Source organism: Numida meleagris, chromosome Z (assembly GCF_002078875.1).
Source record: "Numida meleagris isolate 19003 breed g44 Domestic line chromosome Z, NumMel1.0, whole genome shotgun sequence".
Taxonomy (NCBI): Eukaryota; Metazoa; Chordata; class Aves; order Galliformes; family Numididae; genus Numida; species Numida meleagris.
In genome coordinates this window covers 69,989,214-70,012,224 of record NC_034438.1, presented here as the reverse complement: position 1 = coordinate 70,012,224, position 23,011 = coordinate 69,989,214, and the positions used below count along the sequence as shown (strand labels likewise).

The 23,011-nt window shown below is 53.3% G+C and overlaps 2 protein-coding genes and 1 long non-coding RNA gene across 3 annotated transcripts; all 3 read right to left on the bottom strand.

Annotated features, from left to right (window-relative positions):
* Positions 4,658 to 9,871, bottom strand: HEMGN (hemogen). Its single transcript, XM_021381533.1, has 4 exons — positions 9,431 to 9,871; positions 6,323 to 6,416; positions 5,632 to 5,891; positions 4,658 to 4,890 (listed from the first exon to the last, which is right to left on the bottom strand). Exons 1-4 carry the CDS (start codon positions 9,510 to 9,512, stop codon positions 4,784 to 4,786), a joined length of 543 nt encoding a protein of 180 aa, XP_021237208.1. The 5' UTR covers positions 9,513 to 9,871; the 3' UTR covers positions 4,658 to 4,783.
* Positions 13,725 to 16,350, bottom strand: SPINK4 (serine peptidase inhibitor, Kazal type 4). The gene is made up of 4 exons (XM_021381144.1): positions 16,243 to 16,350; positions 15,804 to 15,838; positions 15,363 to 15,475; positions 13,725 to 13,899 (listed from the first exon to the last, which is right to left on the bottom strand). Exons 1-4 carry the CDS (start codon positions 16,301 to 16,303, stop codon positions 13,845 to 13,847), a joined length of 264 nt encoding a protein of 87 aa, XP_021236819.1. The 5' UTR covers positions 16,304 to 16,350; the 3' UTR covers positions 13,725 to 13,844.
* On the bottom strand, positions 21,439 to 23,004 carry LOC110389949. Its single transcript, XR_002433470.1, has 2 exons — positions 22,849 to 23,004; positions 21,439 to 22,266 (listed from the first exon to the last, which is right to left on the bottom strand). It is a non-coding gene; the product is annotated as an uncharacterized LOC110389949 (long non-coding RNA).

Here is a 23,011-nt window from a genome sequence, read left to right as displayed (position 1 = left end):
GTGTAATTACCCGTGGGGCCAAAGCAGGGATCTGGCAGGCTGGGGGGCCATCCTGCGTCTGGTGATCCCTCAGGAAACTCATGAGGCTGTGTCACAGCCCCCTGGATGGCTGTGGGCCACTGGGGGGTCTGTGTGGCTCTGTCTTGTTCACCTTGCTTTCTGCAGTGACAGCAGAGGATCTGCTCAGAGGCCTCTGCAATCCTGGGGTATTTTCCAGCTGTTTAATCTCTTGCACCTTTAAGAGACCAAGACTACCTAGGAGCAATGTGTCAGTGCAAACTGTTTTCATTGCAGCGTGGCCTGTGTTGAGATTGTGTGAAGTCCAGACTTACAGCTGCGTCTTCAGCACCAGCAGCCCTCCTTCTCTAGCCATCAGCTATGGAAATAACTGTATGGCAGGCAGGGGGGTTTTCTGGAGCTTGACCAACATGATCTCCCTCTATGACCAGGTGACCCTCCTGGTGGATGAGGGAAAGGCTGTTGATGTGGTCTACCTGGACCACATCCCATGTCCTATCACCAGTGGTGCTCCCCAGGGGTTGCTGCTGGGGCCTGTCCTGTTCAGCATCTTTATTGATGACCAAGATGATGACCAGAGCACCCTCAGTAAGTTTGCAGACAACACCAAGCTGGCAGGAAGTGTCGATCTGCTTGGGGGTAGCAAGGCCCTACAGAGAGATCTGGACAGGCTGGATCTCTGGGCTGAAGCCAGCAGCATGAGGTTCAACAAGACCAAGTGCCGGGTCCTGCACTTGGGCCACAACAACCCCAGGCAACGCTACAGGGCTGGGGCACAGTGGCTGGCATGCTGCATGGAGGAAAAGGATCTGGAGGTGTTAGTGGAGAGCTGGCTGAGCATGAGCCAGCAGAGTGCCCAGGTGGCCATGAAGGCCAATGGCATCCTGGCTTGTACCAGAAATAGTGCAGCCAGCAGGAGCAAGGAGCTGAGCATCCCCCTAAACTCTGCCTGGTGAGGCCGCTCCTCGAGTGCTTTGTTCAGTTTAGGGCTCCTCACTGCGAGAAAGACATTGAGACCCTGGAGCGTGTCCAGTGAAAGGCAGCAAAGCTGTGAGGGGTCCGGAGCAGAGGGCTGATGAGGAGCGGCTGAAGGAGCTGGGGTTGCTCAGCCTGGAGAAGAGAAGGCTCAGAGGTGACATTAGCACTCTCTATAACTCCTGAAGGGAGGCTGTGGTGAGCTGGGGTTTGGCCTCTTCTCCTGTGGAACTAGTGACAGGACGAGGGGGAATGGACTCAAGTTGCACCAGGGCAGATTCAGGCTGCGCAGGGGGGTGGTGGGGTCACTGCCCTGGAAGTGTAGATATGGTACTAAAAAACATGGTTTAGTTGGTGGTAGTTGGACAGCTGGACTAGGTAATCCTAGGAGTCTTTTCCAACCTTAATGATTGTATGATTCTATAAGAACAAAACCCATCATTTAAAAGCTGTCCCTGTCTCATGCAGTCCTGGGACATGGCACCATGGGGGTTTGTAAGCACCAGCTGACGTAGTGCTTGGGACAGTCCTGCTGTCACTGGGAGGCTCAACCAGAGGTAGCTTTTCCCAGCAGGTTTATGAGCGTGACTTATGACCAAAATCTGTGGCACACCTTTCCTCCTCCCCAGTAGGAAACAAAATCTTCCTTTTCCAGTCACATACAGGCAGGCCACAGCTAACTGTAAACTCATAAAGTCTTGCATCATCAGTGCCAGGCAGACCCCACCAGATGAGAAACTGCTTTTAGGTGGGAGCAGCCCTCAAGAAACCTTTGTCTCGCTCTACAAAGCAAACTTTGTTCCTGCAAAACTAGCTCAGGAGTTTGCTGTCAGGACACAGTGTTTTCTTTCCTGTTGCTTGTAACAGTTAGCGGAAGGAGGGCGTCTGCTCCTCTAAGCACATCTGGTAAAGGTCCTTTTCCAATGCCACAAGGGATTTTTAAGGGAGGAAACTATAAATAAGAACACACAGGAACACAGACCTGACAAACAAATGATAAGAGCGGTAGGAAGATCAAACTGGACTTTGCAGCTGGCGAAGTTTTGAACCAGGGTAGAGAACACTGGTGGGACTCTGCAGACCCACGGGGGATGGGCAGGGGAAGGGCAGCAGGAGGAGAAAGCTGGGGGAGCAGGCAGAGGAGAGGAGGCAGATTGAAGGGGCCAATCCCATGTGAAAAGGGTGCTCTGCTCACCTGACTGGATTAGCCCTGTGCCTGCTTGCCTGTCTGCCTGTCTTCTTGAATCTTATTAAGCCTCTTCTTATTTCTCTGTCTGCACATTTGCAACCCCCATCCTGCACATCTGCGTGTGCTGCAAGGACACCTGTGTCTGCAGGGCTCGGGCAGCAGGGCATGGTGTCCTGCGGGAACCTCAGCCCTCACCAGCACAGCAGAGCACTGGGAGGAGGAGAGCATCGTGTTGGGCCCTGCACTGACCCCTGCACTGACCCCATAGCTCAGAAGCCATCTCCCTGCACCCACCACTCTCTCTGCATCATCAACAAGCTCCCTGACCTCCACCAGCCTTCCTCTTCTTGTCAGACCCAGACCCCCTGAGAATGGAAATCTTTCCTTGCTGCTGTAACTGGCTCCAGGGAAAGACACCTCTATGGGGCTCTGAAGGAGGGGAGGAAGGGAGAAGTGGATGCATTATATCTAGAGAACAACAACCTCTCTCTCTTAGATGGAGCAGCTCTTGCTTGCCCATCCTCAGCTCCATCTGGGTGGCAGGACCCACCTGGGAGGTGCCCATGGACCACTGTGTGGCCAGCTTTGCACCTGAACCCATGGGAAATCTGCACAAGCAAGGAGCTCCACTACCTGTCCTCATGCCAGAGAAAAGAAGTGTGGTGTGCAAGTGAAAGTGCTGATAAAGAAGGCTTTATCTTTGCCTGGGTTATTGTGCAATGAAGTTTACTACCTGCAGAGACACCTTTCTCACAGGCAGCCAAAGAAGCAAGCTGGGGTGAGAGCTCTGGTGCGGGTGCACAGTAGCTGAGGTGACTCCAGGGCCCCGAGGCCACCAAGGTCAAGCCTAGGGGAAAGGGCTGCTTTCTATGGGCTGCCTTGGTTCTTGCAAGCCCCCTCCCACTGGGAGCTCCCCAGGCATAGCCACACAGCATGGCACCCCACGCTTCAGCAAAGGTTGCTGCCCTGTGCTCAGAGAAACCCTGCCAGGCTTTCACTGCCTCCCATGGCTCAGCTTTGAGAGCACTGGGACAGGGCCCACATCATTGCTTTGTGCGCCCTTGGCTGAGGGGGGCTGTGAGACAAATGTAAAACCTCCTAGAAGCTGCTTCTCCCCAGCATCTGAAGAACGATGGGAACCAGGTGAGCCTAAGCCTCCGTGGGTGTGGAGGTGGATGTCAGGGTGGGTGCCCTTCCCTGGGGGTCCTGAGCAGGGCTGGGGAGCTGGAAGCAGCTGCCAGCTGTTGCTGCCCCTTGCCACAGCATGGGGCTCTGCAGACAGGAGGGTCTGCGGGTCCTACAGCTCAGCTGCCTTGCAACGTGGTGTGGACACTCTGCTTGCGAGAGTACTCTGGCACAGCTCTGTGATAGTGCTTCTCCGAGAGTTTCTCCTTTGTCACCCAGGAGATGTTTTTTTGCTGCTGGTGCTGTAAGAGCAGAGAGTCTCAGTGGGTTTGGGGAAGGCCGCAGTCAGTGCTCACGAGCACTTACTGTCCCTCACACAAAGCCCCTGGCACCAAAGGAGGGGTGGGTGTCAGGGATGTAGATCCTGACTCTGGTGAGGTGTCACATCCACTGAGATGCGCAGCCTGCAGGGCTCTGGCACAGCATCAGGGATACCTCTGCAGTGGTCTTACTGGCTATTCTGCTACTTAAAGCCCATAAATCACCCCAAAATCAAGACTGACCTCAGGAGTGGGCCAGCCCTGTGCTGCTGGGAGATGGCCCTCTGGTAATGGTGGCCATGAAGACACCCCTCACCCCAACAAAAGAAAGGCCATCTGTGCCACGATGTTACAGCAATGTAAAAAACCCACCCCCAGCGTACAGAAGAGAATATCCCAAGCCCCAGAGTGTGAGGAGAAGAAGCCCTCCTTCTTCCCAAATGTCACCTCCAAAAATCTGAATACGCAGCATAGGCAGCCTGCCTTTAAAGTCTTGGCCTGAAAGCTCGCTGCGGAGCAGGGAACACTGCCCCTGTGCAGAATGGCCTCGAGCTTTTGCCCCAGGTTGATTTTTTTCTGACAAAAGCGTGCAGTTCAGCTGACTTCCATTCTGCCCCATTCAGCTGTTTGCAGCCAGCCTACTTTTGCCGAACGCAGCTCAGCAAGGTCAGAGTGAAACTGCTGGCAAGACAAAAACAACGCACTTCCCAGGCTTGAGGAGAGCAAGCTGATAACTGGGGAGGAAGGCAGCCCATGAGAAAGGCCTTCAGGCTGCAGATAACAGCACGAGGGATTGTAGGGTTCATCATGCGCTGAAAAAAGCCCAAGCCACTGCACCCCTGCCTGCTGAAAGACAGGGTGGGGTTCAGCTTTGTGAAGGGACTCACGTTTCTGCTGGGCGCATTGGGGGAATGTTTTGGGAGTGAGGATGGGCACGGGGCTCATGAGCTATGCTCACAGCTCCCATGGGGGCTGGCTGAAGGAGCAGCATCACCCCCTGCCACAGCCCGAAAGCAACACAGGAAGCACGGTGGAGAGAGAGTCAGTTTTTTATTGTTCCCGAGGAAGGAACAGCTTTTAAGTCTCCCTGCAAGGCTTTCCAGTATTTCTTAGTCATAAAAATTAGAAGAATACATATATATTTTAAAATAAAACTTTAAAATAGACTCGATGAGTACATCTCGCTATCCGATTCGTTCTTTTCCAGCGAAGTATTCAATACGTCTTGTATTTCGTCTGCCAGTTTCAGCATGTCCTCTTCACCTGCAAAGGACACCAGAGACAGGTCACTGCCGCGGGGTGCCCGTGATGTGAAGCACCTCCTGCTGGCCCGTGTGGCTTCCAGAGGATGTGCTGGCCCCCTGGGTTCTGGGGTTTAAATGGGTTTAATGGCAGAAGGCAAATAAGAGCAGCCCTGATTCTTGCCATGTTGGGGTCTCAGGACCAGGGGCTGGAGCTGGTGCAGGACAGCGGTGGCACAAGGGCATCAGAAGCCCTGCGGTGTGCTGGAAGGACTGTGGTTCTGGCCAGCCCCACCACGGCAGGTCTCCTGCACACACCGTGCCTGGCTGCTGCTGCCCCTTCCCCTCCCCACCACCCCGGGACCGGTGGGCTGTGGGCAGGCAGTGGCCAGGGCTCCCTGACCTGCTCTGTGCTCGGGAGGTTGCCTCTTCTTTTCAAAGCACCCCTGCCCTGGTCTGGCTCTTGGCAGAGGAGTGGGGAGCACGGTGACCCACCGCTATGGGTAATTAACCGCTGTCCCGCTGCCCAGCTATGGCCTGCTGGTCACTTTCTTTAGTTTCAGACAGAAGAGGACCCGAGGCGGACGCTCGTCTGTGAACCAACAGTTTGGGGTACAGTGTTTTTCTTGCTGACCTGTATTCCCAGAGAGGTGCAGTGGGCTTTCTACCCCTCCCCATGGCTTGGAGATCAGGATCTGTCACTGCAGCCCCTCCCCGCGGCCCCCCCAGCATCCCATGGGGACGGCAGCTTTCCAGGGCTCACCCAGGGGACTCTGGCTCCCAGATCCCAGCATCCCTTCCAGATCTGCCAGCTGCACCCCAGAAAACAGGTCCTGCACGTCCATCTGGGGAGACTCGGCTTGCTGCATCACCATGGAGGACATCGTCTCAGCTTCCTCCTTCTTTGGGGGCTGAGGGTTTGGCTGTGGTTTTGGCTGTGGTGTGGGCTCCACGACATGCTCGCGGCCCTTTCCTCGCCTGGCACCTCGGCCCCTCCTCTGCCGCTTGCTCCTCTCATGCTCCCTGCAGGGGGATTTCATGTAGCAAAGGGTTAGGTGCCAAGGGCGGCACAGTCCCACCTTGCCTGGCACGTGCTCTCTTGCCAGGAGACTTTTACCAGCACTCAGGCCGTGAGTGGCACCCGGTTCACCCCTGCAGAAACTGGAATTCTCTGCATGAGGGCTTCACGTGGCCAGATGAAGCTGCAGGGGTCTGGACACCCATTTTCCCCTGCCACCAACCCACCACCTATGAGATCCCCCCCTAGCTCTCTCCTCCTCAGCGTCGGTGCAGCCCTGTAGCAGACAGAGGCCGAGGGCCGCCTGCAGCAGCCAGGACCTCTCCTCACAGAGGGCACAGGGGCACCCAGCTGGGCTCTGTTGTCATGCAACCTCTGTGCCTGCGCTCAGGTTACGTGCGCAGAGAAAGGACTACGCAGCGTAAGAAAGTGTTACCCCAGAGCCCACTGAATTGAATCCTTCTCCTTGGCTTCTGCCTTTCTCTTCCGGAGCAGCTCCCGGTCTCTCAAGCGGCGGGACATGGTGGCACCTAAAGGACAAACTGAGTGCTAACATGACCTCTTGACCATGGGACAAGCTGATCCCTCCCTGTCCGCTGACCCGGCACTGATGCAAGTGGTCTGAGCCTTTTTACCATGAAGCAGGTCGTGATCCAAAATTTAGTAAGGCACTGTACTTACTAAGCAGCATCAGCAGGGAGGATCTGATGGCACGCCACACAAATCTCCTGTGCTGTAAGGTATTCTAAATTTCGAGCCGCAGTTTCCCTCCTGCCACTGCAGCCTTTGGGTCTTGTCTTGTCCAACTGACACACCACGGGGACCAGCTGAGAGCACGGGACAGGGCCTGCCCAGTGGGGACACCCTGAAATCACCCAGGCACACATCATTCATTATTGGCTGCGAAGGAATTCTTTGGGTTTGCTCCGTTAATACACTTTTCCCCAGATACTTGCAATTGCCTAGTGCTGCTCATGCAGTCGGGCCAAAAGACGGATCAAGAATGCCATTCCTGTGCCTAGACAACTGGCCCCACCTCAAGGGGCTGAGAAAGCTGTGTGCATTTCCTTGCCCTTTGCTGGCAAGTGATGCCCTCAGTTCTCAACCCGTTTCACTGTCATATCCAGTGGAATATTACCAGCAGGCGGACTTAGCGGCCTTCTTCGTGGAAGCCTTCCATAAGGCCTCGTCCAGCAGAACAGCCAGCACAACAACATGGGAACAGGTCTGTAGTGGGGAGGGTGAGCCCAGGGGCATGGGCCATACACGGCCCCAGGTGGCTTCCTGAGATCCCAGCCACCTACACCTGCCAAACGAAATCTGCCCTTTGCTGAAGCCAGCACCGATCTTCTCTCCTTCATCTCCTGATCCTAATAGATAACACTGCTGACCACGTGGCAATAGATACTATGGTTTCTGATCTAGTCAGCCTCGTTTTTTTCACCTTGGGGCGCAGCTTGTGGAGTCTTTATTAGGACCTGTCTTAGATCAAATAGCACGAGACCATTCCCTTCAGGGAATACAGGAGTGTATTTCTGTGCCCCTATACTGGTAGAAATACCAGTGGGAATACCACTTGCCTGGAGCATGGAGGGAGATTCCCACATGTACACTGAGGAATTCACACAAACACTTGTTTTCATGGTTTCAACGAATGCCATGTGAGGGAAAAGCAACCCAATGGTGACCTGCTCCTTACAGATGCAATCAGATCCAGGTTCTCCTATGGAAAGGCTCAGCTCACGTTGAAGTATTAAGTCAAATGAGTGAAGAGTGGTCATTTTGACATCCTCTTGTCCAGCTGGGAGAGCTGGCAAGGTGAGAAGGCCTTCTGAGGCTAACCTGGGACTGCAGCGCTTGCACCCCAGGTGCCTGAGTTAAACACAGGGAAAGCCACAGATCAGGACAAATTTAAAAACAAAGCCAGAAAACAAAAGGCCTAAGAGCAGTGGCCAACCCCTACTCAAATTAGATCTGATCTTCTGATAATTAATAATAATCATGAGAAGCTTTGCTTGGAACGAATCTCTGTAGGCCTCTATCCCAACGTCCTCCTCACTGCAGGGCCAGTGCTACCTCAGGTAATGCAGGACCTTGTCCTGAGAAGTGAGGGAAGACCTCACAGAGCATCTCTGCTCTCTGTGCCATCCTCACGGTGGATGTTTTTCCTTTCTGTCCAGCTGGTGCCTCCTGTCCCTCCCTGTGCCTCTGTCCTCTCCGTGCCTCCTGCTAGGCAGAGTGGGACTGAAGCAGCACTTCCCTCTCGGCACTTCTTCCCTGCCTGAGCGAGCCCTGTTTCCTCAGCCCGGCCTTGCCCACCAGCCTTCAGCAGCTTTGGTGGCTGTGCATGGCACTCACACCACTGCATCTTTGTCTTCTGCTCTGTTGCCCAAATCTGGGCAGGGTAATCCCAATACTATTGGGATACTATCCCAATGTCTAACAATGACAACAGCCACCACCACGAAACAACCAGCCAACCACAAAACCAAAAGCAGTCCTACTTTCTGGTGCTGTCTGTCGTTTTTCCTGCTCTTTTCCTGCTGCTTTTTGTGCGCTAGTTCCAGGACCCCCCAGTGGAGACGTGCAGGAGAAGGCAGATCCCCTCCCTGAAACCTTTCATCCTAGCTGGACCACAGAGAAGGGAAGCAGACAGGTGCAGTACAGATGCAAAAGACACCATGAGCACAGTGTGAGGACTTCTCAGTGATGGCAGAGGCATCTCGGCATGGCCAGAGATGGTGACAGGGAGGGACAGCCTCTGAGATGGAACTGCACGTGGACCGTACAGCGTGCAGCTGTGCTGGGCGGTGTGTGTGCGCTCCCCGGGTGCAAAGCAGAATTAGGGCAGCAATGCTCTGCCAGCCGCAGAGACCAGAGGCAGCCTGGGGAAATGGAGCTCCAGGCAGCAGCCACGGGATCTGCACAGCGCTGCAGCTTGACTGATGAAGTGCACATCCCTCATGTGTCCCTTTGCAGCAGCCAAGCTAACCTTTCTCTTTCAAAATACCTTCTGAGCCATAAAAGCACTTCTCGCTGCTCGTAGTCTGTCTCCTTCCCAATCCATCCCAAGCAAATTGCTCTGCACAGCCAGAAAACATCTCCCATTCATTTCTATCTGATCCAGCAGAGCACTCCAGGGCTGCTCCAAAGCTGAGCCACCTGCTGCAGTAGGCAGGAAGAATCTCCCTGAGACACCTGCACCCCAATGAGAGATTACATAGCAGAGAATACAAACATACAGAAATGAAATGAAAAAATCCCTCCAACTAGAAGAACAGTGAGATCCCACCGTCAATCTGCAAAGAGACAGTGTATTGGAACTGCCTGAGGAACTTTGAGTTGAAAAGCCCTTCTAGGTGCTTCATAGGTGCCTTTGCGACCTGAAACACAGCTCGGAAAAAGCCACATGCATTTACAATTAAACGTGCATCCCCCATCCCCTAACCACGCACTGGTAAATTCCTACCCCCTCCCTAGAAAGTATTAGTGACAAAAAGACCATTCTTCTTCCTCCCAGTAAAAGTTAGCAGTGCAGCATTACCTGGCTCAGCGTTCTCCTCGTGGGCTGTGGAGGAAGGCAGAGAAGTGTTGGAATAATCATGGTCTTTCCCTAAACTGTCCATTGCTCTTTGCGGTTTCAAAGAAGAAGCGGCTGATTTCCTTGGGAATGGAATCTGGAGTTACTGGTGCAGCAGAATGAGAGCTTGAAAGAAATGCAGACTGTCCTCCGCAAACAACTTATCTGACCAGGCCACCAGTAGGGTAATAATATTCTCCTTATCACAGTTCAAAGGTGTGTGAGCGTCTGCCCAGGACCTACTATGTGGACTGCAAAACACGCTGGTGTTTCTGTACAACAGTTCCGCTTCAGATAGGAAACTCATGCTCGCTGCTGCCAAACTGTGACTCCTTCAGAGCAGAGAGGAGCTGCGTGGCCCATCAGGATGCTGCATGGCCCTGCTTCTCACTTCCAGAATGAGATGCATGGAGGAGTTGTTAGGCTCCCAGGACGTGCTTTGAGATCTGGAATGAGATGTAAGCTGTTAGAATAGTGTTTGCAGAGGGCTGTCACAGTGCTTGTGGGAAGGGACCTCCGCCCCTCACAGCAGGCTGCTTGCAGCATGAGGTCATGGCGCTTTTAGGAGACCCCCAGGGACGGAAGTAGCCAAATCCAGTGAATTCCAAGTGGCTCAAGCAGTGGTAGAAGAACCCTACAATGTGCCTACTCCCATGCCCTCTGGGAACTGCTCACCTGTCGAGGCATGGGTGAACCCAACTGACTTGCCCTGTGGCAAGTCTCTGCTGCCTTTCTGCTTATCACAAAACCATGACACCCCCCAGTTACCACTTCCCCTTGGGGCTCCTCCCCTGTGTCCATTGCAGATTACGTGATACCTCCGGAGAGGTGGGGCAAGTTTAAAAGGCCCAAAAGAACCAGCAGGGTGGTGGCAGCCAAGCAGATATGGGAAGGCTCTGATACGCGAGGGCAGGCAAGGAGTGTGAGTGGCACCCTGAGATGGGGGACTTCTGAGTTACTTGTGTGAGTTTCTTGTGTCTCAGTCACAAGTGAAGGCCGGGTTTGCTGTGCTGGTGAGGCTGCGTGATGCTGCACAACCCCAACTCACCCTGCCTCATGCCCCCTGAAAATACCATGCGTGGGGAAAAGGAAAGCACAGGCCTGGTCACAGTGGACATCACATCTGGAAGTGCTCAGAAAGAACTGTTCTGGGATCCCTGTGCTGCTGGCAGATGATATGAAATGCAGGAGAAAGGATGGGCACCTCTGGGTGTTGCAGGGTGCTGAGGACCACCAGAGCAAGCTGCCCAGGGCACGCTATGGGCTAAGACCCACACAGGGATGCACATGGCTGCAGAGGCACAGGGCTTTGACAGCCTTGATGCCACAGCTCCTGCTGCCTGGGCTGGGCAAAACTCGGCTTCTCACCCACACATCTCCTGGCGGGGGAAGCACTCAGTCACTCCAAAGCCTGCTGAGGTCTGATAAATCTCTCTTGACTCAGCAAAACATTGCCATTGGATGCAGTGGAGATGGTGCTGTGAAGGTTGACTCTGTTCCGCCCATTTTTCCAGTTGGGTACACAACAAATTTATGAATACTGTTCATAATTGAAAGAGCTGCTGTGCCCTCAAAGTCTTTAAGAGATACTTAATGGGATAGATGGGCTTTAATATCTTACTGAGCCTGCACTTGCACCTGTCAGGACCTAGATCCCTGCGAAGGTTTGGTTCTTGTGCATGAATTACTCCAAATCCCAAGCAAGTGAACTTGTGATCCTATGGGAATGGATGCCCTATGGCAAGATGGACAACAGTGTGGAAATTACAGAGCCCACCACCCAGCCTCGAGCTGTCTGTGCTCTGAAGTGACGGTGGCATACCAGAGACCATTTCAGAGCCTGCAGTGCCCTGCCAGCGCCGCAGCACAGAAGAACTCTGCAGCAGTTGCAGCCCAAGCTTTGCTCTTTCTGCTGCAGGTTGAGCTTTCTAGCCAGTTGCAGATGAGTGAACCAGTGCAGCTGGACACTTCACCGCGTGCCAGGCACTGCTTCCCCACATTTACATCTTGTTTCCTTTGGCCCTGGGCCACCTTCACCCACGCACTCAGCTTCCTGGATTGGACCTGGAGGAGCCTCACTGGAGTGCATTGTGAGCTTCAGCTCTGTTTTCCCCCCACCTGGCATTGCTACTGCAAGGCAGCAGCCAGAGGATGCCTCTCCCTTGCACAGCCACAGACGCAGCCCGGACCCAGAGTTATCCGGGAGATCAGCATGGGCAGCCATGCAGCTGTCACGCTATCAGTAGTCAGGGCACAGCTTCCAGTTTTGTCCTGCAGAATGGTGACCTGATTTGGGGCAGGCTGGGGTGAAAACCTTGGACAAGCATGTCCCCAAGGTGCAGTGGACACCACCTGCAGCTCCCTGTGCTCCCTGGCAATGCAGACCAGCCCCTAGCCTCTCCCACTCATTCTGAAGGCTGGAAGGGGGAAACGTGCTGTTGGTTGCTCAGGAGAGTCCTAGGGGACAGGTGGGGACCTGCAAAAGCAGGGATTGTGTGAGTGGTGCAGCAACAGAATTACAGACCAAGCTGTGTACAGTTGTGGTACTCAACCCTGCAGAAGTGGAGAGAGCCCAGAGCAGGGCAGCAGGGGTGTTAAGCCCTCTGGACAGCTGTGAGCAACTAGCCAGGCTGGGTGCAAAGCCTGTGAAAAGGCAGTGTGAGGGGAAGCAATGGCAGTCTGCCTCTCTGAAACTCACAGCCGGGCACTGAGGGTAGGCAGTAAGGAGATGAACCTGGGCAGGGACAGCTCCTGCTTTCACAGCATGCAGATGCCAGCAGACCACTGTTCTGTCCTTGTGGTAGTCACTGATAGCTGATAGGTTTCAGACAGTAACAAGGCTAGGGCCAGGAAGAACTTCTAATGACAACAGCTGCCTCCAGACGAAACAATGATTGCAATCCTGAGGCTCTGTCCCTGCCCAATTACCCATCTGTTGCATCCTCCTGCAGGTGTTTGCTCGTGTTCGCTGCCCTCTGTCTTGGTGCTGGGGACCCAGCAGGGGTCAGAAGGATCTCCAGCCTGACCAACCATGATTGTTTCATGTTTCTCAATGTTATTTTCAGTGGCAGCATTAAATCTGTCACCAATGACTGTGGGTCTGGGTGTGGGGGATGAACCACGTAATTGGCCAGCCAGGTACAGCTGCCATGACACTGGCACAGGTCCCAGACTCACAGTGTGGTCACTGACTTCAGGGAGCTCACTTGACTTTACGATGCAATTGGACCCTTCCTCAGGTAACTACAAATGAGTCGTGTGAGTGCAGCAGCAAGGCAGAGCAGCTTGATGCCTTGTGGGTGAGCACAGGTTTCACTTCACAGCGGAGCACTTCTCAAAGCAGCATGAAGCTTTGTTGAAGCTGATGGGAAATCATGATCAGTCATTCTCTTGAAGACATGACATCTAGAGCAGAACTGAATGGACTTCAGGAGGAAAACCTCGTATTGGCCAGACCTCTGCCACTGTGAGCCAAGGGAACCCCTGCATACTCAAGCTGTACAACTTGGTTGCACGTATTTAGTGAAAGGTGATTCACGTCCCAGCTGCTGTGGCAGTGGGAGCAAAAGAGCAGAGGGATCCCACAGACAGCTGAGGCATGTTGGCTGTTAGCCAGCTTGCACCGAACCCCACCATAGCACCAAGGGTTGCCCTATCACAAGGAGCAACCCAGGCGTGCAGGTGTGATGCTGAGCAGCTGGGCGGTGTGTTCTGTTGCCCAGGAGCAGGTGGGGGGATCAGTTCCTTTTTGAGAAGACCCCCCCCCCCCCCGCAGAGATTCAGGCTCTCTGGAATTCAGGATCTCCGCTCTGCTCTTCTGGTGCTCCCGTGGGTTATCTGGGCTGATTTCTTTATGGAGCAATCTCACATGAAAAGCTAAATGATACGAGAAGTGCGGATGTTGCTGTTTTTGGTTAGTGTCAGCTCTGGAAGTGAAGGTGGTTTCTAGGGAGCTGGAGAGAAGGTCATCACCTCCCACACCAGAGAAACCTTACCTTCCCTTTGCTGAACTGCCTCCTTCAGAAAAGCTGTGTTTGTACAGCACCTCCTTCACCAGGATCTCAACGCTCCGTGTGTTTCTTGCTGCTCCCACATTTCTCCCAGGGACACGGGAGAAATATAGAATGTATGAAGTGCAGAGCCTAGTATGGGATATAGATTGGAAATGGATGTTTTGACTACACTCTTTTAGTAGCTCTTCGTGGAAAGTGGCTTGTGCTCTTTTCCCTCAGCCTGGCATAAAACAATGCTGTCGAAATAAGATTGTGTATGCAATTTTATTATTTACCATCACCGACTGAAATATGTGATGCACACGGAGCATACAGCATCACCTGTTTCCTGGCTCAGGAAAGCCACCAGAAAGCCACCAGAAGGCTCAGATATCTTGACACTCCCCGTCATTCAAAATCCGGATATCTTGCCTGGTTTTCCTAGGATAATGTAGGAAAGCAGAGTAAAGAACACCAAAAAAAAAAAGAAAAAAAAAGTGTTCCCTGACTCCTCTTGGCCTCATCTGGCCACTACAGCTGTTGTTCTTTGCAATGCAAGCACCTGCTGACCTGCATTCAGCCTGATCTTAGCCTCAGGTCCTTCCCAGCAGAAAACCCCTGCTCAGCCCATCACTTCCCAGCCTACATGAAATCACAGGCTGGTCCTGCCCCAAAGCAACCCTCGTGCCTTTCCTTTCTGAACATCATGGTATCCCTGTTGCCCTACTCCTCAAACTTAGGGTGGTGCCTTTGTTGTGAAGCTCTGCCAAAGGAACCACGATGCACATAACTGGGCATCTGCATTCACAGATCTCCCGTGGGAGGATTTACTGGTGCTATTTGCCTGTCCAGACTAGTCACCTAGTGCACCTTTCTAAACATCTGCATCCAAATCTCCCTTCTCCAGCATGAGAAAAACATGGGCATGTTAGAGTGGGCCCAGAGGAGGGCTGCAAATATGAGGGCTACCTCCTACCCCAGAGGGCTGGAGTACCTATCTTATGAAGATATGCTGAGAGAACTGGGCTTGTTCAGCCTGCAGAAGGTTCTGGGAGACTTTACAGTGGTCTTCCAGTACATAAAGGAGGCCTGCAGGAAAGATGGAGAGAAGCTCTTCATCAGGGAGTGTAGTGACCAAGACAAGGGGTAAAGGATTTAAACTAAAAGAAGGGAGATTCAGGATAGATTTAGGAAATAATTCTTTACTCAGAGGGTGGTGAGCTGCCTAGAGAAGCTGTGGAAGCCCCATCCCTGGACGTCTTTAAGGCCAGGGGCTCTGAGTAACCTTGTCTAGGTGCAGGTGTCCCTGAGCAAGGCACGTGGTTGGAACTGGATGATCTTTAAGGTCCCTACCAACCCGAACCACTCTACGGTTCTGTGATTATTCAGTCTCAGGCAGTACGGACTGGGGACCTTCTCTCATCCTCTGTGGAGCACCTGGTTTGTTGTCAGCTTGTTCTTATGTCAGAAGCTCTTTTAGCTGTGACTCTTGACCTCACATTTTGGACCTGCTGGCCATGCAGCCACCCTAGGGTGCACGATTTAGCAAACTGCTCCAATGGATAAATATTGCTCCCTTTCGTGGGATCAGCACTCTGCCAACACAGAGAATGAATATCAAGTTTGCAGCTGCACAGTCCCTAAACCTGGTGCCAAGGAAGGGGCTGCCACCTGCAAGGGCTAGGGACATTCCCATGCCTGTTCTTGGGCAATGCCATCACAGGGAGGTGAAGCTGAGGGCTGCAGAGCCAGGCTCAGAGGATGCCAGAAGCCCTCTTCCACCTTGAAGTTCACATCTTGTGTCCTTCCCGTGGGCTGCGGTTTTCCCACGGTGTGTGACAAGCACCTGCATTTAGACAGCTAAAATTAGACCCCTAGAGGCCTCTGCCCAAGTGTGAGCTTACATTTTCTGCACACAGAGCAAGCACTCATTGGCATAGGTGTTCCCATCGCTCCCGCAGACGGGCAAGTGCAGCAGGGGGCAGGCCTGCAGCTCAGACATCTCTCCACACGTCGGCTGGAAAGGAGAAACCGCAGTGAATGCCTCAGTGCCGGCAGCTCCCACCTCTTCCCATGCTGTCGGGGCAGCAGCAAGTGTGGCTAGAGCTGACTGCACAGTGGCTCTGGGGATCCCAGTGCCCCTTAGGGCAGGCTCACGGAGAGCAGGGAGAGGCAATGTGCCCCGCACTGGGACTCACTGCCTGGGGTTGGTACTGGGCTGAGAGCGCTGAGAGCCACAAAGCTGGGGCAGTTTCTGGGATCAGCCTTTCTCCTGGTGGTGCCAGGCACAGAGACAGCCCAATAGGATCTGAAGCCATGAACAAGAGCAAATGGAAATCTCTTACCCTTCTCAAGCCATTCCCCTCTTCCTGCTCTGCCCCTGAAACGGAGCAGAGATCCAAGAGTTAGGCAGGGGGAAATGAAGTGACAATTGTGACCAGCCTTTCCATAGAGAGCTGGTGGCAGGAGCGTGAGGTAGTGACAGAGGGGCAAAGATAGGAATGTACCTGTCAGTGAGGCCCTTCCCATTGCCCTCTCTCCTGGACTCTGGACCACGAGCTCCACTGAGCATCAAATGCATCACAGGCACATCCCAAATAGCGTGCGATGTGTGTGCTCCCATCCTTCTCTGCACCCCACCATGCTGCTGCTGTGCTGCCTTACCCCCTCACCTCCTCTCCATGACAGAGATCCTGTGTCTTTCTGCCCTCCTTCCCACTCTCCATCCCCCTGCACCTCCCAGCCCACCACTGAGGCACTGTCCCCACTGCGGAGCAGACTTACCACCGGCAGCAGCAAGAGCTACCAGCATCAGCGCCAGCACCAGCAGCTCCCTTCTGGGCATGGCTGCTATGGGAGCATGTGCTCGTGCACCTTACTCGGCTTGCAGTGGCCTTTATATCAGAGGGCACCAGCTAATCTTGGTGCTGGGAAAAGCAGCATTTTGAGCAGTTTGATCTGCGCTGGGAACAGGCAGACCGTGTCCCCAGAGGGACGTCTTGGGCGCGCTCATACAGCTGAAAAATGACAGCCTGCCAGCTCCAGGTGCAGGCTCTAGAGGCTGATGTAAAATCCCTTTGATCCACACTGCAGGCTGAGCAACGCTGCTCTCCTCTCCAAACCAGCCAGCCTCCCTCTGGGCATATTTCCCCCAAGCCAACCCTCCAGCTATGCAGCTGCCACTCCTCATTTTCTGGTGACAGTGACAGAACCCAAGAGAACAGAACGGAGCTGCATCAGGGGAGGGTCAGGTGGGGGTGAGGCAAAGGCTGTGCCCCAGAGGGCAGTGCTGCTGGAGCTCAAGGAGAGCTTGGGCAACGCTCTCAGACACAGGGTTTGGATTTTGGATGGTCCTATGCGGGGCCAGGAGTCAGACTCCATAATTCTTGCAGGTCCCTTACAAACTTGGGATATTCTATGGTTCTATGATTCCTACACCACTGGGATCTCCATTTAGATTGGAATACTTCATGTGCAAAATGCAAAAAATTGGGGCTGATCTGGGAGGCTGTGCCACCGAGGGACTTTTCAGCAAGGACCCCCATTCCAGAAGACCTTGCTGCTTCTTCTATGAGAATGATGCCCAACATCAGTCTTCCCATGCAAGCAACCTCACTGCCTCTGAGAAGACAATTTACTGCATCCATCAACACTTCCCTCAGTGGAATCAAGATCAAAGGCTGAAGGGTGAAGGATGGAAAAGAGAATCACTGGACAGAAAGTCAGCGTCATAGCTGAAAAGCAGCTTTGACTAGAACTCCTTTGGCACAGACGTGGACAGATTAAGTCTGGGATGGAAGTGAGAGGTGGTCTCCTTCATGCTGGCAGTGGGTAGGAGATGCTGTTTGTGAAAGGGCCTGTGTCATACAGAAACCACCAGCAGGCTGGAAGGGCTCCTGCCGTGCATGCACGTTGGCACTTGCTGAGCAGACAGACACAACCGTGTTCAGGACCTTTCTTCCCCACGGTCTTACCTGAGTCTTAGCATGGTTCTGCTGGCCCTGGACAGCAGAGATGAGCAGGAGTGGCTCAGTGAGCATCCCTCATGCTCAGAGAGGCATGGCTCAGCATGGACTGGCAGGAGCTTTGGGATTCCCTTTACAGAACACACCTCTGCTCTGCTTAGATGGCTATGCACATCTAAGGGATTACATTCCCTGTTTACATGGTTCAATAACCTTTGGTGCTTATTATTATTCTGCTTTGAAAATCCTTCAAGTAAAGTAAATATTTAACTGCATTAGCAGTTGTACCCAAGGCACAGGGGTGTTAGTGGGGTGGTTTAGTCTGGTAAAGGGGAGATCTGCCAGCAGCCTACAGCTAAGAGAAGGACTCTTAGCTAAGTTGGTGGAACCAGTGTCCTCTTGTTTGCTGCAGATGACACAATGAAAGCCACAGGGACAAATTCCTGACCTGAGAAGTTCAGGCTGGGTGTCAGGAACCAGCCTTCCCCGGGAGGATGAGCAGCCTGACCAGCAGGAAGGTGGGCAATCTCCATCCTTGATGGGTCATGCACAAAGCAACAGCCACTGTGACAAGCAGTGGGGACAGCCCTGATGTGCGTGAGGCTGCACGTCAAGGCCCCAGGGCGTCCTTCCACCAGCACAGATGGGTCCCACGAAGCCAGAAGCTCTCACATTCTGGCATACGATGGTTTGTCTCCCCAGACCCTAGCTGGGCAACCTGCTCCCAGCCAACACCCCACTAGAGGACAACTCAGTGCTGTGTCCTATGAGCTGCTCCCACTCAGCAAAGCCCTTCACAAGGGCTGTCAGGGGCCTTCATGGTCTTCTCCAAGGTGTTTACTGACAAAAAAAACCACCTCGACTTTGACCCGAAGGCCTCTGTCAGCCTCCCTGCCTATGTGCTGCATTGCCTGTCCCAAGCATGGCCTGGCCCCTGGGGTTGCGCTGTGAGCAGTGAACTGTGCAGGTTGGGTGTGCTGCCTTCTCTGTCTCACCCTCCTCGTGGGATAGGTGTCCACACCCCTCCTGTGCCAATGGCAGCAGGTCCTGCAGGGCTGTTGGCCAGTGTGAGGCTTGATCTTTCTCCACCTGGTTTCTCAGCAGCGTTCAGATGCTGTGATCTTCACAGAGCGAGCTGAAATGACACCTAGAGGTGTGACACAGGGGAAACCACCATCGTAGGCTCTCAGGAAACCACCTCTCAGAGGCCTCTCGTGCCTCTTTCAATTTTGCTTTCAAGCACAGGCTTGAAGCCTCTGACAAAAGTCCCACCAACCGTCCCCTCAAATAAAAGAGGGGAAGTCCTTCTTCCAGGATGTTCCCAGGGGTTGCATGCCCCAGCACTGGCCACACAGCTCCAGCTACAGAGGCAGCCATGCATTTAAGCCTGGCCCTTCCTCCTCTGTGTTGCTGGTATTTTGGTGGGATCTCCCTCTGCTGTGCCCAGCTTTGTCGCAGTGCCTCAGTCATGGTGCTGTGACTCTATTTCACACCTGTACTTCCTGAGGGATCACAGTGCAGCTTGCAGATCTGCCATCTTGCACGGACTGAGCCAGATTGCATCATGTCACTCTTGCTCCACATCTGCGTGGTGACCTTATCGGCAGTGTGGCCTTGGTGCTGTCACCAGTGTCGTCACCACTCTGCCCAGCACCTGCCAGTTCCTTTCTGTTATCTGTTGCCTTCCCACCTGCTCTCACATTCTGCTCTGCTGCACTGGCACAGTATTTTAAATCCTGTGCTGCTGCTCCCCCTGGTGCTTTTGCATACTTGCCCCAGCAAAAGGTGGGGACCCACCACCACCGAAGTGTCAGGACCTGGGGACTGAGGGCTGCCCTGTTCCTGCAGCCCACGCTGGAGTACACAGCACATCCCACCATCGCACCAAGAAGAAAGTGAGAAAGAAGAAAGAGAGCAGTGCAGTCACCTTCCTCTTTAGGATTCCCACCAAGCCTGGCTGTGCACTGGACTTCAGAGGCACAGGAGCGGAGAAGAGGCAGTCTGGGGACAGCATCCATTGCTGAACCTTTTCCTCTGCTTTGGCTGCTCACCAGAATCACCACAGCTGGTCAGAGGAGGCTGTGGCTCACACCCGAGCTCAGGACACTGCTCTTGGTCCTGCTTCTGTGGGATAACCCTGTGGCAAGGGACGACTGGCCAAGGAGGCCGGATTTGCTCAGGGGATTTTCAGCTTTCCTGCAGCTTAAAGGTGGTGCTGACCTTTCTTTTTCCCACGATCCCACATGAGGGATGTGTGTCCAAGTCCTTGGGTATGTACCCACAAACGCCCGGAGGCAGCCACCTCAGGCGGCACCAGATGGAAGGGCATTGACACCCACAGTGAAAGCCATTCTGTTTCTTCCAGTCATTCCTTCAGCTTTTGGTTTCTATTCCTCTAAAAAAAAAGTGTAGAGTGAACTTTGCTGTTTGCAGTCAGTTATGCTGAGACAGGAACATTCTCAGTTGATTCCTGTCTGTTTTTTTATTACTGTCTTCACACTATAGACACCTACATCCATACTGAGGGATCAGAGCAGCACTGGACGCACTGCAAGCAGCTTATTTTTGAGGATCCAGACGCTAATGCAACCTTTCTCCTTTGTGAAACTGCCAGGCAAAATGAAGTCAACAGTGGCACCAAACCACACCTTCATGCATAACCCACATCCCACATTCTGCTCCAGAAAATATGCCACTTGACAGCACAGTCAGGTCCTAGCACCTCTGGACAATGCTCCACTTGCTGCTCTCTGTCACAGGAGCTAATGGAGTGGATAAACAAGAAATGCACCAGTGAAAACAACAAGTATCCTTGTAATGAATTCACATTCAGACTGCTGTAACATGTGATTGGAGCTGCATGCTGTAGGAGATACTACAGCAGCAGCCATCCTACACAGAAGGCAAGCCTGATGAGGAGCTGTGCAAGTGCAGCAGTGACCCAACGTGGGCTAGATTTGCAGCCAGGCTTTCACGAGCCCTGTTTATCATATTTTGGTTGCACCAGACTCAGCCATGGTGCCTAACTCTACAAACAACCCAGAAAAAGGAACCATCCAGGTAAATAATGCAAGAGCCTGCAATTAATGAATGACGGGTGACAAGACAAGGCCCTGATGTGACTCTGTTGGGCTTCCAGCAAAGGGCAGCTGGATGTTGCTTTCCACACCTCTGCACCTTGTCCCTTTGCTGCCTTGCCTGACACCTGTCCCTTAGCCAAGCTCAGCTCTTCCCAGCCTCCTCCCAGCCCTGCAGCAGAGCAGCTCTGTGGCCCACGCAGCTGCAGCAGAGGCCGTGAGGAGTGGGGTCACAGCAGCAGGGCTCCACACTGGTGGACCCGAGGTGCACCCAGACATGCTCTGCCCTGCCCTGCCCCGGGGAAACGTGTAGGCTGACTGCTGCCACCACAGCAGTGGAAGCACACAGGAAGGTGCCAGTCTTTCAAATCCAGGCATCAACCTGACCCACTGAATCCCATCACTAAACTGCCTGTAATCTCCCTCTTGTAATCTCCCTCCTCCTCCTCCTCACTATTTGCTGCCTACCTGCAAACATCTTTCAGTGCACTTTCACTCAGTGGCATCCTAGTGGCTTGCTTCAGCACTCATTTTGGATATTTACGATGCCTTCCAACTGCCAACTTCGATTAAAATCAAACTTACAAGTCATTAGGCATGGTGGACGTGCAGATGTGCTTGTGTGCAGCGCAGCAGTGTAGCTGCACAGCAGTTATTTGTAGAGAGAAAAACGGCTAAAAATGACCTTCACCAGAGAAGAGCATCACCACTGCAGTGAAGCCAGGGAGCTGGAAGCTGACTTAGTGATGTGGAAAAGTGAGAGCTCCAAGGAACTTTCTTGGGCTGGGCTGGGCTGGGGTAGTGACAGCCACAGTGACCAGCTGGGAGGGCCGAAGTGCAGTGTGTAGGAGCACCTAAGGGCATGAATGCATGCACACATATTTCCTGTAAAGCATGCATTTCTATTTCCTTATTCTCTGGTTCATTAGGACATCTTATCTCTGTGCTAAAAAAGGTGTGCCATTACGTACTTACCTACATATGCTCATATTTACTCATATGCTCGTGAGGGCACACCTCCATCTACGTATAATAGAAATGATCTCTGGCTGTTACAGAATATTCTTTCGTCTTTAACCGTTGTCCTGCTTCCAAAGCCATGTTCAGTAAGAGCAAGGCAGTCGTCTCGTGGAAAAAACAGCAGTGGTGTTATAGCACTCTCCCACAATGCAACAGGCATTCAGTGGTAGGCTGCTGCTGCAGAAATAGGTGGGAATACATGTTAGACCCTTCCTAAATTTGTGACATTTGTACCCAGCACCACGCTGTGACTTCTTTTCCATTGCTTGCTAAACTTAAGGCACGATATATGCAAAGCATTGTGGGAAGTCAAATCAGCTCTGCCTTGAATCACAGTTGAGGTCTGTCGTTGCACCGCAGGAACGTTCCCTACAAGTACCCATGTCAAATAGGAAAGAAATGAAAGACAAATTTTACTAGCAGGCATCCAGTGTTCGCTGATGGTAGTGGAGCATGGAAAGTCTGGGTACCCGCAAGTCCTGAAGAACGGTTTCTCTGCTCAGTTATGTTGCTGGGGTTGCCTTTTGGTGATCAATCCACAAGAGATGTCCAGAGAGCCTGTAGGCTTTGAAAGCCATGCTTGCTCATTTGAGAAGGCAATTAATGAGCTGGCACTTAGTTGATGGCTGAGAACATCGGCAGTGACAGCATTAGTGTCATAGGCAGCTGCCTCGTCATCTTGGTGCTGACAACACCAGGTTCAACCAAGCTATACGGTAATTACCGGACTGGCTTCCAGAAGGAATCTGAAAGAATGAGAAACGTGTAAGAAAAGAGAGAATAGAGGAGGCAGAAGTCTCTGGTCATCCACCTCGACTGTTTCTCCTTGAGCTTCCCATGGCACACGTGCAGAGACACTTTCAAGCCGTGAGTGGGAGCCACTCGGGAACAGCAAGGAGACACTGAGACCTGAGCTCCTTGACGTGCCAGGTAAACAGAGCTCCTCTGTCCCAAGCTAGGTAGATTGTACATATTCAAGACTGGTCCTGGGGATGGCTCACTATTTCACGTTCTAAAGGTGGGCACAGTCCCTGCAATGACTCACTGATGGCAGCAGGCATTCTCCTCCTATTTCTCCCGTGTCAGCACAGTAACACTGAGATCACGTCCGGCTGCTTTTCATAGACTCACTGAATCACAAAGCTTGGAAAAGACCTCTACGATCACCCAGTCCAGCTCCAACCCATCTCATCACGCCCACTGACCGCGTCCCTCAGTGCCACATCTCCACGGGTCTTGAGAGCCGCGGGGACGGTGACTGCACCACGTCCCCGGGCAGCCCGTGCCAACGCACGGCCGCTCTTTGCAAGTTTTTCCTCACATCCAACCTGAACGTGCCCCGGCGCAACCTCAGGCCGTTCCCTCCGGCCCTGCCGCTGCTACCCGGGAGCAGACGCGCGGGGCCGGGGGCAGCAGGGCCAGGCTGCGGGAACGTGGCGACACCGCCCCCCGCGGGACGAGGGGATGCGGGGGGGCCGAGGCTGCGGGCGG

Coding starts and splice junctions, on each gene's coding strand:
- HEMGN (XM_021381533.1), bottom strand. CDS start 9,512: ATGGACAGTTTAGGGAAAGACCATGATTATTCCAACACTTCTCTGCCT. Junction 6,417..9,430: donor CGAGGAGAACGCTGAGCCAG/GTAATGCTGCAC, acceptor TTTGTCCTTTAG/GTGCCACCATGTCCCGCCGC. Junction 5,892..6,322: donor TCAATTCAGTGGGCTCTGGG/GTAACACTTTCT, acceptor ATCCCCCTGCAG/GGAGCATGAGAGGAGCAAGC.
- SPINK4 (XM_021381144.1), bottom strand. CDS start 16,303: ATGCCCAGAAGGGAGCTGCTGGTGCTGGCGCTGATGCTGGTAGCTCTT. Junction 15,839..16,242: donor AGCTCTTGCTGCTGCCGGTG/GTAAGTCTGCTC, acceptor GCTCCGTTTCAG/GGGCAGAGCAGGAAGAGGGG. Junction 13,900..15,362: donor TTGCTCTGTGTGCAGAAAAT/GTAAGCTCACAC, acceptor ACATTATCCTAG/GAAAACCAGGCAAGATATCC.